The sequence below is a fragment of the Macaca fascicularis genome, chromosome 1, assembly GCF_037993035.2.
Source record: "Macaca fascicularis isolate 582-1 chromosome 1, T2T-MFA8v1.1".
Lineage (NCBI taxonomy): Eukaryota > Metazoa > Chordata > Mammalia > Primates > Cercopithecidae > Macaca > Macaca fascicularis.
The window spans coordinates 13,084,771-13,099,779 of NC_088375.1; the positions used below are offsets into that span (position 1 = coordinate 13,084,771).

The 15,009-nt window shown below is 44.3% G+C and overlaps 1 protein-coding gene across 1 annotated transcript in view; it reads left to right on the top strand.

Annotated features, from left to right (window-relative positions):
• NID1 (nidogen 1) overlaps positions 1-15,009 on the top strand; it is a 95,227-nt gene that overhangs the window by 24,312 nt on the left and 55,906 nt on the right. Inside the window, exons 4-7 of the mRNA XM_005539724.4 lie at positions 3,109-3,491; positions 7,100-7,249; positions 11,220-11,471; positions 14,173-14,373. Coding sequence (XP_005539781.3) covers positions 3,109-3,491; positions 7,100-7,249; positions 11,220-11,471; positions 14,173-14,373 — 986 coding nt within the window. The remainder of the gene's footprint in view (positions 1-3,108; positions 3,492-7,099; positions 7,250-11,219; positions 11,472-14,172; positions 14,374-15,009) is intronic.

Below are 15,009 nucleotides of genomic sequence, written 5' to 3' on the forward strand. Positions count from 1 at the left end.
TAATATTTTTTAATGTGGATAATGTAATGTGTATTATAGATCATTACCTAAAAATGTTCCTATGGATTTAAGTTTTACATATAAGTTTTGCATATAGTTTTTATATTATGAAATACTTTTTCTGATGAACTTAAGGAAATATATTTTTAGAATGAACAGATATCCTATTTTTTAGATATCATCCTCATTTAAAATAGTTTTTTTTTTTTTTTTGAGACAGAGCCTTACTCTGTTGCCCAAGCTGGAGTGCAATGGCGCGATCTCGACTCACTGCAACTTCCACCTCCCAGGTTCAAGTGATTCTCTTGCCTCAGCTTCCCAAGTAGCTGGGATTACAGGTGCACGCCACCATGCCCAGCTAATTTTTGTATTTTTAGTAGAGACAGGGTTTCACCGTGTTGGCCAGGCTGGTCTCAAACTCCTGCCCTCAGGTGATCTGCCCGCCTCAGCCTCCCAAAGTGCTGGGATTACAGGCATGAGACACCGTGCCCAGCCTTATAAGAGTTTTCACCATTTTGTCTGTAAATACAGTTAGAAATAAGGGTTATTCAAACCTATCTCCTTCTTTGACCTCAAGGCTGAGAAAACCTTTTCCTTCACATTGACTACGGGGAAAATTCTTACAACAGAAATAGTGCTCTCAGGTTATGTTGCAGAATTTGACAAAAGGGGGAAAAGCCCAAATTGGTTTTTGAAAATTAAAACCTTTCCTTTCCCTTTATTCTTTGAAAACCAAGAGTGAATCCCCTAAAACCACCTTTTAACTTTATATCATCAAATCTAGCTTGAATTCCTCTGCCCTTCACTTAGTGGTGTGCTGTTAAATGCTTAACAACTGGTTTTATGAGGGCAGGGGGAGCCCTGATTTATAGCATTTGCCTATTTCTGTGATGTAAATACTCCTACTATGGTCAATTTCAAGTTATTAACATCATGTCACTCAATGAAGAGTTCAGAAAACATGCACCATTATATATATTCTCACCATAAAGATACAATAGGCTTAATATATATAATTTCAAGAGCATGGATAGCAGTATGAGAATTAGAATATGACGAGTTTTGAATATTTTTTCCTTTTAAAAAATATAAATTGTTTAATTGGAAGTTCATGTAATTTAATCGTTTAGAATGGCTGTGTTTAATAACTGGCTTGCAAGATTCCTAAAATTTTAACAGCCAGCTCTCACAAGTTAGTACAAATAAGCTCCCACACACCACTGTCTTTACTTCAATCCCAGGCAGATAAATTGATTAGACGTCCTAGTTATGCAGGACTTTGGTGATTTCTCATCCCCACCCCACCTCATTGTTTTGCTCAGTATTTTCCACTGAGTAATGTATGTCCCCTCTGTCCATTGTATAATATAATCATTTAATGTGATTTCTGATAGGAGCACTTCCAATTACAGACACAGAAGAATGGTAAAAATGGTGGAGGAAGAAGTAGAGATCAGGGATATTCTGCTATATTTTATAATTATAAAATGCTTTTGGATTTTGTATCTCATTTGCTTTTCACCACTTCCTTTAAGCACCAAAGGTAAACTGAGACTAGTCCAAGATCCCACAGCCAATGGAGATGGGATTTTTTTTTGTTGTTGTTTTTGTTCTTTTTGTTTTGAGACGGAGTCTCGCTCTGTCCCCCAGGCTGGAGTGCAGTGGCGTGATCTCAGCTCACTGCAAGCTCTGCCTCCTGGGTTCACGCCATTCTCCTGCCTCAGCCTCCCGAGTAGCTGGGACTACAAGTGCCCGCTACCATGCCCGGCTAATTTTTTGTATTTTTAGTAGAGACGGGGTTTCACCATGTTGGCCAGGATGGTCTTGATCTCCTGATCTCGTGATCCACCTGCCTCAGCCTCCCAAAGTGCTGGGATTATAGGCCTGAGCCACGGTGCCCAGCCCTGGAGTTGGATTTCTAAAAAACCATGTCTGCAATGTTTTCATTCACACTTCTGACACCAAATGGGTGGGTTTTTTCCCCCCCACACCAACCAATTCTCTGCCCACCAGCTGGGTGTCCTACACTTCAGTTCAATTCTAGCACTGGTGATAGTGCAGACCCCACAGGTTAAGGGCTCAGTCCCACAGGACTGTCCCCACTTCAGATGCCAGTCCCAAGTCCTGTGTTTCCACCTGTACTTCTGACCAACCAGCTATAAATGGAGGGTTTTCATGACATGCTCCTCAGATTTGATAATTTGCTAGAATGGCTCATGTAACACAGAAAAATGCTTTACTATTACCAGTTAATTCTAAAGGATACAATTCGGGAACGACCAAATGGAAGACAGGCATAGGACGAGGTATGGGGAAGGGGTCAGGGTTTCCATGCCCTCTCTGAGTATACCACCCTTCCAGCACCTTGATGTATTCAACCCAGAAGCTCTCTGAACCTCACCATTTTAGGGTTTTTATGGTGGTTTGCATAGGCATGGTTGATTAAATCACTGATCATTGGTGACTGACTCAGTCTCCAGCCCATCTCCCCTCCCTGGAGGCAGTGGGGAGAGCTGGACATTCCAACCCTTTAATCATGCCTTGGTCTTTCTGGCCACCAGCCCCCATCCTGAAACTGTCTAGGAGCTCCCAGCCATCAGTCGACTCATTAGCCTACAAAGTACACTCTTATCGCTCCAGAAATTCCAAAGGCTGTAGGAGCTCTTGTTTCAGAATGTGAGGACAGAGACCAAAATTGTATCATACCATGCCATGGAAAGAGACAGTGGAGAGCATGAATGACTTCAGTCGTAAAGCCACTGTCAGTCCTATGAGCCACCTTAGCTCATAACATAGAGCATGTAACCAGCAATTAGGATGAGTAAGTTGAATTTTAAGTCCTTACAATGTCCCTGGAGCACACGGAATGGCTGGGACTGAGCTTGTGCTAATATTGTGCCCATTTGGACACAGTCTCACCAGTCAGCCCTAGACTGTCTCAGCCACATGGCGCCCAGACGTGACGGCCAGTGCCCTTCCACTCTCCAGTCCTAGCTGCAGGTGATGGCTTGCAGACCAACACAGATCCCCAGGGCTCCCTCTGCTTGGGTAGTGGTGGCTGTTTGTGGGTTGCTGGCCTGTTTCTAAGAAGCCTGTCCTTCCTCCTAGGAGTAGCAACTCTGGGCAGCAGGGTGTCTGGGTGTTTGAGATCGGGAGTCCAGCCACCACCAATGGCGTGGTGCCTGCGGATGTGATCCTCGGAACTGAAGAGGGGGCAGAGTATGATGATGAGGATGAAGATTATGACCTGGTGACGACTCGTCTGGGCCTGGAGGATGTGGGCACCACACCCTTCTCCTACAAGGCTCTGAGAAGGGGAGGTGCTGACACATACAGTGTGCCCAGCGTCCTCTCGCCGCGCCGGGCAGCTACTGAAAGGCCCCTTGGACCTCCCACAGAGAGAACCAGGTCTTTCCAGTTAGCAGTGGAGACTTTTCACCAGCAGCACCCTCAGGTCATAGATGTGGATGAAGTTGAGGAAACAGGAGTTGGTAAGACCATTTAAGTTGCAGTCGGTAAGGTCTTGCATGTGTGGACTTCCAGACAGGCATACTGCTGGGGAGATGTCAGTTGTGAGCATTACGTGGTGGTTTGTAAGGATAAGAGCTTGAGAAAGTACAGGCTGAACTCTCACAGCCGTGGAGCCTTGGTGTTATATGCCCAGTGGCTTCAGAGATGCTCAGTGATCTTTTGGGATTAGGACCATGGTTTTGGAGACTGTTGAGTGTGTCTTCTTTCAAGTTTCCTAGTATTCCATTCCGTCCGTTTTAAAGAGAAAACGTCCATTAGAATTATTTTGAAAGTCAGATTTTCTTGTGATTTCTCAGATCAGAAATGTATTCATCCACCTGAAAAAACATTTTAGAAGTTCTTTTGGCTGTTTATGAAGCTTATCTTTGACATTTATTTCCTCTTGGTTTTGGAATTAGAATTGTTGATTATTTTTCTTCCCAGGTTCCGTCAGTTTCAGAGTTGGTTTGTGAAGATAAAAAAAAAAAAAAAAAAAAAAAAAAAAAAAAGTAGATACTCTTAAAAAAAAAAAATAGGGCTGGGTGCGGTGGCTCACGCCTGTAATCCCAGCACTTTGGGAGGCCGAGACAGGCAGATCACAAGGTCAAGAGATTGAGACCATCCTGGCCAACATGGTGAAACCCTATCTCTATTAAAAATACAAAAATTAGCTGGGCGTGGTGGCGCACACCTGTAGTCTCAGCTACTCGGGAGACTGAGGCAGGAGAATTACTTGAACCCAAGAGGCAGAGGTTGCAGTGAGTCGAGATTGTGCCACTGCACTCCAGCCTGGCAACAGAGTGAGACTCTGTCTCAAAAAAAAAAAAAAGTTTTACAGTACATTTTCTGGTCAACTATGTTATATCAGATTTTTGCTACATTTTGAGGGAAAATAGAACTCCTGGATGCTTTCATTTGTCTTATTAAAAGATGTTCCAGCCGGGCACGGTGGCTCATGCCTGTAATCCCAGCACTTTGGGAGGCCAAGGCGGGTGTATCACCTGAGGTCAGGAGTTGGAGACCAGCCTGGACAACATGGTGAAACCCTGCCTCTACTAAAAATACAAAACATTAGCCAGGCATGGTGGCACACGCCTTTAATCCCAGCCAATCTGGAGGCTGAGGCCAGAGAATCGCTTGAACCTGGGAGGTGGAGGTTGCAGTGAGCCAAGATGGCGCCATTGCACTCCAGCCTGGTTGACAAGAGTGAGACTCTGTCTCAAGAAAAAAAAAAAAAAGATTTTCCAACTAAACTGTCCTCATTATTTTTTTTCACATTAGTTTGATACAGAATCCACTAAGACTCATATAAATGGGATAGTCCAAGCCTTTAGATAAGCTTATTGCGACTCTCTAATGCTTTTCTACTAAGGAATGATCAGAAAACCCTTAGAAAAGCCTGGCCCATTCCACACTGTTCCCTCATTTTCATTTGCCCTTACTTGTTCTGATTTATCTCACAGTAGTAGCCATACAATCTGGTTCTCACGAGTATCCCAAACTGTGGACGAGATGGGGTGCTTACTGGCTGGCGTGCTCACTTACTTCTGAGGCCCAGAAATGGAGAAGCTGCCGTTTGGTGGCAGGACAAGGACAGGGGCTCATGTCTTAGGGTTCTTCTACTGAACCCTGGGTTCCCGGGGTGATGCTCACATTGCTCAGCACATGCCACTCTGCCATGGGTTTTGGAGTCATCTCCCCCAGATGTGTTGGGTGTGTTTCCTTGCAGATGTTGGGTTTTGAGTCCCACCCTTTCTAGGTATCTCTGAAATTCTCATTTGTGAAGTCATCACATTTCAATGAGACCATATCTAGCCCAACAACTTGGGGCAGTGTATTACTTAAGACTGAAGAAAGCCTAGATTTGAACACAGATTGTGTCTAAAACAGATGTTTTCCTGTCCCTCTACCCCAGTTATTTCCCTATGTTTATGAGAAAGGTCAGTCTTCTGTGGCCGGTAGTGCATTCCTGGTGTTATTTGAATAGTTCACATACACACAGGCCATAATGACCCCTGAGAGCTCTGCCCACAGCTGGAGTTTAAGTAATCAGTAGCATCACGTGTTCAGTTCGGGGCTCAAGTGTGCTCGGCTCCAAACGCTGTCTTTATAAAGCCAGAAATTCCCTTCGGAGTATGTAGGACTCACAGAGTCTACCTGGGTTTAAACTTTGCTTTTCTCTTCACTCATAACAGTCAATTATGAATGGGATCATTATCCTCTCTAAAAGTTTACCCCTCTTGTGCTTTTGAATTTCATTCCAAATTAATTTGCTCTGGATTATTAAATATAATGAGCTAGTTCATGATTCTAATAAAATGAACGTGGAATGTGGAAATTTAAAATAGGGAGACATTCTTTTTGTTTCTTAGGTCAAAGGCTTTTTAGCCCAGGTGTGACTAGGGCATTATTTTTGTTCAGCTTTTGAGCGTAAGTGCTTCCAAATTACTCCTCAGGGAAAAGTGTAAGTTGGGGTGCGGTGGGGGGTGATTGAAAATTAAAAAGAATATAAGCCAGGCATGATGGCACCCACCTGCAGTCCCTGCCACTTGGGAGGTTGAGGAAGGAGGATAAAATATATGTACATATTTTAAGGTTGTTAAAATGGCAAATTTTATGTTATATATATTTTACCACAATAAAAAAAGTAAAAAAATTATATCGTATAATTATATGTAGTATATACTGTATTATACATACTATTATATAATATATAAATATATCTTATCTGTTATAATGTAATATGTAATATATTGTATATAATATAATATAATGTAAATATATATTATATATAATTTATATATTATTATATTATAGATTATATAGTACATATAATATACATTTACATATATGTACATATTTATAATTGATGTTATATATTTATATTTAATATATATTACATATATGTAATATATTTGTTACATGTCGTATATAACATAGATAATATATATTATATATGTTTATATATATATATATATATTTTAAGAGTCCCCCCCCAAACATGAAGCTCATTCTTCTCACTAGTTTAGATGGACACTGTCCTAAGATTGCTATTGGATAGCACTAATCTAATATTGATGCCAAGTACACTAGATTCTAGCAGTTTTCAATAATTAATAATCACCTTGTGATTTATCAACTCCTTTTAGACCTATTTGCCTCAGTGATGTGAGTTGGGGAGCCACATTACTATTATTATTATTTTCCTTTTTGAGACAGGGTCTGGCTCTGTTGCCCAGGCTGGAGCACAGTGGTGCAATCATGGCTCACTGCAGCCCCAAACTCCTAGGCTCAAGTGATCCTCCCACCTCAGCCTCCTCCAGTAGCTGGGACTACAGGTGCATGCTACAGTGCTCTGCTAATTTTTGTATTTTTTTGTGGAGATGGGGCTTCACCATGTTGCCCAGGCTCACATAACTATTTAAAGGCTACATGTAGGGGATTGTAATCTTCTGTAGTAAGCCTGGTCCCTTGAATTGCCCATGCAGGTGTGAGTCCCTGCAGTGCTTCAGGGTGCCTGGATGAGACAGCCCACTGGGCTAGAGCTGCGTGAAATGCTTACAGGTGTGCACTTGTTTTCTTGGACCAGTTTTCAGCTACAACACAGATTCCCGCCAGACGTGTGCCAACAACAGACACCAGTGCTCGGTGCATGCAGAGTGCAGGGACTACGCCACGGGCTTCTGCTGCAGCTGTGTCGCTGGCTATACAGGCAATGGCAGGCAATGTGTTGCAGAAGGTAATTTGCTTTTCTATGTTCATTTCATGCGGGAGAAGGCGGAGCGGAGTTTTTGTTTTGGTGCTCGTTTTCCATGTTGCCTTTACCCACATCTCCGGAGGTGTGTAGTGTTAGGGCAGCCATACGTGGTCTCTCTTTCCTCATTTTCTCACATATTCTCTACAGGCATCCCCCAGGAAGGCCCACTTTTCAAATATGGCAAAGTCTTTCTTTCCTGTGCTATTTCTCCATCTCAGGGGACAGCCACTGGGAGCCCATCTTCACAACTGCCTGGCGCGTGGCCACAAAGGCCGTGGTGTTAAAATTATGCAGCCTGGACAAAGAATTGTTTATACCCCTCACTTTCCTCCATTTCTTTGAAACCTCTTTCATGTCTTTTTCTCTTAGAGTCTCTCTAATTTTATGTGGTGTTGCTCACAGAACCATCTTTGTTTTTTCTTGAGACACAGTCTCACTCTGTCACCCAGGCTGGAGTGCAGTGGCGCAACCTTGGCTCACGGCAGCCCTTCATCTCCTGGGTTCAAGTGATTCTCCTGCCTCAGCCTCCTGAGTAGCTGGAATTACAGGTGTGCACCACCACACCCAGCTAATTTTTGTATTTTTTGTAGAGACGGGGTTTCTCCATGTTGGCTAGACTGGTCTCGAACTCTTGACCTCAAATGATCTGCCTGCCTCGGCCTTCCAAAATGTTGGGATTACAGGTGTGAGCCACTGCGCCAGGCCAGACCTATCTTAATGGTTGTTAAGCCCCAGCAGGGCCACAGAAGGCTGGCTTAGACCAAAGTCTATGGCAGGTAAAGTTTATTCCATCATCCTCTCCCTCCTGTCCCTCTTTCCTGGTGCTCCCGAAGTCATAGCGTGGTTATGATTGAGCATCAGAGATGCACCATGGTTAATGCTGGGGTGCCAATCCCATTGTGTGGCCAAATGGATTCGGCTACGGGCCAATGTCCGTTCTAAACTCTGCCCTCAAAAGGATCAACTGGTTTGGATGCTTGCAGATGGTCACGAGAATCCTTTCTGTGCAAATCTGGGGATCCTGGTAACATTCACTCAGTGCACCATCTGGGAGGCCGGAATTGGTTTTAATTCCAGAATTAACACAAAAACGGCAAAAACCCCACCATGTTAAACGCTCATCCCTTTAGATGCCGTCTTAGTCACTTTTCTGATGCTTCTAATAGAATACCTGAAACTGAGTAATTTATAAAGAAAAAGAATTTATTTCTTACAGTGATGGAGGCTGAGAAGTCCAAGATCAGGGAGCCACATTTGGTGATGGCCTTGTTTCTGGTGGGGCTCTCTGCAGAGGTGGCACAGGGAACTGAGCATCCTAGCTCAGGTCTCTCTTCCTCTTCCTATAAAGCCATCAGTCCCATTCCCGTGATAACCCATTCATCCATTAATCCACGACTGGATTAATTCGTTCTTCAGGGCAGAGCCCTCATGACCCAATCAGCTCTGAAAGGCCCCATTTCTAAATGCTATCACATTGGGGATTAAGTTTCAGTATGAGTTTTGGAGGGGACATTTAAGGCGTAGAGATGCCAGCAAATTATCTCATTTGTCAGGGGTCATTTTCCTTGTGTGTTTAATGTGGAACTTCAATTGCTTTGCAAAATTTGACTAAGTAAAACTCAGCTGGAAGAATGGTTTCTGTTCTTCAGACCCCCTGCCTGCCATAGTTACAGTTAAATTCGTTATCATTTTAAGTTGCTAAAAACAAAAAATCATTTCCTTCTGTGTCCCCATTAGATAAAGTGAGGTTTTAAAAAAATACTACCTTCAGTGATGAAAGAAAATTGAGTATGCTTTACTTATTAATTTTAGGGGATGTTTTTAACTTCTAAACTGTTTTTGATTTTCTTCTAAATCCCATCACCCCAGGGGTGGTGTGCCTTTGCTTCTTTGTTTCAGGCTTGGCTTTTGTACCTTCCCCACCCCAGGAGAAGCTTCCAAAATCCACAATAAGAGCTTATTCTTAAAGAGCAACCCCTTAGCCTTTTCTACCCCAAATATCAGAGCTTGAAATGCTGAACGGTTTGTGTTTGGCAGCAAGCTCAGATATGACAAACTGTTCAGCCACATATTTTGACATTATATACACACTCTGAAATAGATTTGTGGTTTAAATATTTGTTGGATTCCTGCTACTTAAAAAAAAAAAGTTTCTAGCTCAAAGTTTGGTGGAAAAAATTTTGTTTGGTTTCTTAACTTGGCTTTCTCGCTTGTTTTCCTAATTGTTCTTGGGATGCCTTTTTGCGCTGTTGGCCAGCTAACTTCACAGCATTCCCCAGTGTAATGAGACAACATGTGTGCAGGATGACTCTGTTGGATATGCCCTGGCTGATCAGAGAACCTGTTGAGCCGTTTGGGCATATGGAACCCAACGAAAGGTCATCGGAACGCAGCTGATCCCCAGGTGCCAGCCCCTGCCTAGGGATATTTAACAGCATTCACTGAGAACTTACTACATAAAGAAAACCCTGCCGACCACCTGTGAGGGGCTGGGAGTGAAAATCCTGACCCTATGATGGTCATAATCTAGGAACAGAAATAAGATATGTACAATCAATAACTGAAAGCAGTACCACATCAAACCTGAACAATGCAACGTAACTTCCGTTTTCCCTCTTCCTTCAGTTTTTGTTTGAGATATAATTCACATACCTTTTTACAGTATACAATTTGGTGGGTTTTAATATGTTCACAAAGTTGTCCAACTATTATCTCTAATTCTAGAACATTTTCTTTTTTTTTTTTTTTTGAGACGGAGTCTCGCTCTGTCGCCCAGCCCAGGCTGGAGTGCAGTGGCGCGATCTCAGCTCACTGCAAGCTCCGCCTCCCGGGTTCACGCCATTCTCCTGCCTCAGCCTCCCGAGTAGCTGGGACTACAGGCGCCCACAACCGCACCCGGCTAATTTTTTGTATTTTTAGTAGAGACGGGGTTTCACCGTGGTCTCGATCTCCTGACCTTGTGATCCGCCCGCCTCGGCCTCCCAAAGTGCTGGGATTACAGGCGTGAGCCACCGCGCCCGGCCTCTAGAACATTTTCATCACCCCCAAAAGAAACACTGTATCCATTAGCAGTCACTTTTGATTTCTCAAAATCCCCCCAGCCCTTGCCAAGCCCTCCCCTACTTTCTGTCTTTATAGGTGTTCCTATTTCGGATGTTTCATACACATAGAATCGTACAATACGTGACCTTTTGTGTTTGACTTCTTCCCCTTAGCATGATGATTTCAAGATTCATGCATGTTTTAGCCTGTATCAGTATTTTATGCCTTTTTCTTTTCCTTTTCTTTATCTTTTTCGAGATGGAGTTTCGCTCTTATTGCCCAGGGTGGAGTGCAATGGTAAAATCTCAGCTCACAGTAACCTCTGCCTCCTGGGTTCAAGCAATTCTCCTGCTTCAGCCTCCCGAGTAGCTGGGATTATAGGTGCCCACCACCATGCCTAGATAATTTTTTGTATTTTTAGTAGAGACGGGGTTTCACCATGATGGCCAGGCTGGTCTTAAACTCCTGACCTCAGGTGATCCGCCTGCCTCAGCCTCCCAAAGTGGGATTACAGGCATGAGCCACCGTGCCCAGCCTCCTTTTACTCTCAAATGTGATAAATTCTATGGTCCCCCTAGTTCTAGATCACCCCTGATATTGTTCTTCTTCTGAAATTCTATTTTTTTGTTCCTGCAGTTCCTCAATGGCTGTCCATGGAGCCACCTTTTGTGCTATCCATTTTCAGTCACAGGAGGAGAGGCAGGGGCACTGGAATTTTGAAGGCTCACAGTATACTGTTGTGGATAGTCTCAGGAAGAACAACTACTTTTGCTTACCCAAAGCCATTTACCCCAGGGCTATTTTGTTTCTTTGCTTTCTTCATCAATAGGTACAGGTCCTACATATTACTCGTGTTTGAAAGGCTGGCTTGGAAGTGATCTCTATATTCTTTATTTGTTTTCTTGCTCAGGTTCTCCCCAGCGAGTCAATGGCAAGGTGAAAGGAAGGATCTTTGTGGGGAGCAGCCAGATCCCCATTGTCTTTGAGAACACTGACCTCCACTCTTACGTAGTAATGAACCACGGGCGGTCCTACACGGCCATCAGCACCATTCCCGAGACCGTTGGATATTCTCTGCTTCCGCTGGCCCCAGTTGGAGGCATCATTGGATGGATGTTTGCAGTGGAGCAGGATGGATTCAAGAATGGGTTCAGCATCACCGGTAATTTATATCCCACATTAAAATTAATGGGACCCACAGTAGTGCCTAGGGGGAGGCCTGGGAATGGATTGTCTGGAGAACTCCAAGTCTGCAGACAACTTAGAAGCATGTTGTTGCTCCTTTTTGTCTGTAGACAGGGCATCCTGTAGTTCTGTCCTGGAAATAAAATGATGAGGTAAAATGAACATGTAATATTATCATTAATATATAGCAATTGAGACTGCCTAGAATTGGCTTTTGACTGAGGAGCAATTTAATGGTGGAGATTTAGGCGTTTCTGGCAGAACAAGTAATATCAGCTTGTAGAACCGCACAACCAAAACTGCAGGGCTCACAGTTTGCCTCATTCTATCAGCCTGCCTCTGAATTCCAAAGCAACATGAAACTGTTCTCAAGCCTGCCTCTGAATTCCAAACCAACCTGGAACTGATCTTCGATATTTCCTAGGATCTGCTCAGAGAGAAGGAACCTGCCATTTCCAGCTAGTTACTTAAGCCGCATAAACATAATCCTAAGAAGTCTTAGGAAGCCCAAATATCCTTGGAGTTTTCTAGAGACTGCGCCCTACTGAGGAAGTTCAGTCTTTATTGGACGCGTGGGCAGATGGCTTGAGGGATGTTTCCTTGGTGTGGTGGCCTTCTCCTTGCTCTGCCAAGTCCAGCCCAATCTTTGCGTGCTGGAGACCCATTCCCGGGAACAGCTGGGTTGGAGGAGTCTGTGTCCTTCATCACTGGTCACTTCCAGGACCTGGAGCTTGTTGTGCCTGGGCACAGGTACCCAGCCACTGCCTCCGACGCCCTGGACCTGCCTTCTCCCTGACTGCCTGAGCCAAACTGGAGCCTTAGCCAAGGCTTTATTAGAGGAAATGCTGCTGGGAGCAGGGTCCCCATCCAGGCTGCATGCTGGTAACCCTCCAAAAGTTATGGCATAGAAATACATAAAGTGTGGCCGTCTTAAGAAAGGAGAGGCTGTGTATTAGAAAAGGAGCAAGGCTGGGTGCGGTGGCTCATGCCTGTAATCCCAGGACTTTGGGAGGCCAAGGCACGTGGATCACAAGGTCAGGAGATTGAGATCATTCGGGCTAACACAGTGAAACCCCATCTCTATGAAAAATACAAAAAAATTAGCCAGGTGTGGTGGCAGGCACCTGTAGTCCTAGCTATTCAAGAGGCTGAGGCAGGAGAATCGCTTGAAACCAGGAGGCAGAGTTTGCAGAGACCCGAAATCATGCCACTGCACTCCAGCCTGGGCAACAGAGCGAGACTCTGTATTTAAAAAAAAAAAAAAAAAAAAAAAGAAAGAAAGAAAGAAAGAAAAGGATTGAACCTGCTCAAAAGATTTGCTACTTTTTGGCCTAATGTTTTTTCTCCCTAATCCACAGGCATATATATTCTGAGTGTTATAACCATATTGATGCCCTCATGCAAACCAGATGCCCTTTTCTTTGCAAATATAATTGAGCTGCAGCCAAACTCACAGACCCCACTCCTTCCCTGCACAGCTTTTCACACTGTTTTTTTAAAATATGAGTTAATTTATATTGGTGCTATTTTGTAATATACATGGACTTCAGCTGGGCTGAGGAAGAGGGAGTCTTTGCAAATTCCCAACAACAGCAAATCTCTTGACTACAGTGATCCTTCTGAATTTCTCCTGGTCCTGTGTTATCAGTGAGATATTTGCCTGGGACTTGTTTAACTATAAAGCTGAGGTTGTCAAACTTTTTCGGCAAAGGGCCAGATAGTAAATATTTTAAGTTATGCCTAATTATTTTAGGCCATATGGTCTCTGTTGCAACAGTTCAACTCTGTCACTGTGGAGTGAAAAGCAGCCACAGACAGTATATAAATGAATGAGCATGGCTGTGTTCCAATACAACTTTTTGAATGGGCACTGAAATTTAAATTTTATATAATTTTCACATACCATGAAATACTATTCTTCTTTTGATTTTTTTTAACCATTAAAAAATGTAAAGACCTTTCTTTACATTTGTAGAAAATGTAGAAAAATAGGCAGCTGGCAAGATTTAGCCCTGAGGCCATAGTTTGTCAACCCCTGCTGTCATGGGGCAGGTCATTGTGGAAAAGGGAGAAGTACTTTTCCTGCCTGTCTGGGGCTGCCGCCTTGCACAGACCAAGAGGAGTTCCCAAGCCGTCACGGTAGCAGGTGATCCTAGGATGGTTTCTGGTACTGGGAATGGTTTGCGCCCTGAGCAACTCACCCATCCGACCAGGAAGTAGCTATTTCAATATTCATCACTGTAACTGGCATTATGGAGCAACTGACAATTTGCAGAACATAGATTGTATCCTTTACAACATAGATTGTATCCTTTCTTTTAATCATCAGGAAATGGAGGCTCACAGCAGTTAAGTAGCTTACTCAGGTTCACCCAGACAGAGCCTAGCACAGCTGGGAGTCAAACCCCTGTCCTCCACTATTTCCAGCACAACCCTTGAGCCAACCCAACAGATGCTGGGCTGTGGCTGGGAAGCCTCTTCTCTCCTCTGTGCGTGGCTCAGTTGGGCCACAGGGATGTCTGAGTTCTGTCTTCAGCGTCACCAGCTCTATGTTCTACCAGCCAAACCAAAGCACCTGCAGACGGTTCGCACCAACCCCACTCCACACTGTGAGCCTGGGGCGGGCAGAAGGGCGCACTCCCCAGTCAGCAAAGTGACAGTCTCATCTTGTTTTTCAGGGGGTGAGTTCACTCGCCAGGCTGAGGTGACCTTCGTAGGGCACCCGGGCAAGCTGGTCATTAAGCAGCGGTTCAGCGGCATCGATGAGCATGGGCACCTGACCATCGACACGGAGCTGGAGGGCCACGTGCCGCAGATTCCGTTCGGCTCCTCCGTGCACATTGAGCCCTACACGGAGCTGTACCACTACTCCACCTCAGGTGAGACCCAGCTGTGTCCCAGGGCCAGCCCCGGACCGGCCACCAGCCTCGTGCTCTTGACCCACCACGGCAGCCGTGAGCTGGGGCTGTCTCTGGGATCTTGAGAGGGAAATACACTGGGCCTTACAGTCACCTTCCCCCCAATTATAGATGTAGGACGCACTCCTTGTAGAGAATTTTGTGCAAAAAAGACAATATGCATAAGTTAGAATTATAAAACCTGGACATAATTATTATGACATTTAAGTGTATTTCCTTTCAGCCTTTTCTCCAGCATCTATCTATTTACATGTATATCAAATATCCCAACACATAATTTCAAGCTAAAGTAATTTTATTATACATCTATATGTACTTTTTTTTTTTTTTTTTTTTTTTTTTTGAGACAGGTTTCCAGCCCAGGCTGGAGTTCAGTGGCGCAACCTCAGGGCACTACAACCTCTGCCTCCTGGGCTCGAGCAATCCTCCTGCCTCAGCTTCCTGAGTAGCTGGGCCTACAGGTGCATGCCACCATGCCTGGCTAACTTTTGCATTTTTAGCAGAGATGGGCTTTCACTGTGTTGGCCGGGCTGGCCTGGAACTCCTGACCTCAAGTGATCCACCTGCCTCGGCCTCCCTAAGTGCTGGGATTACAGG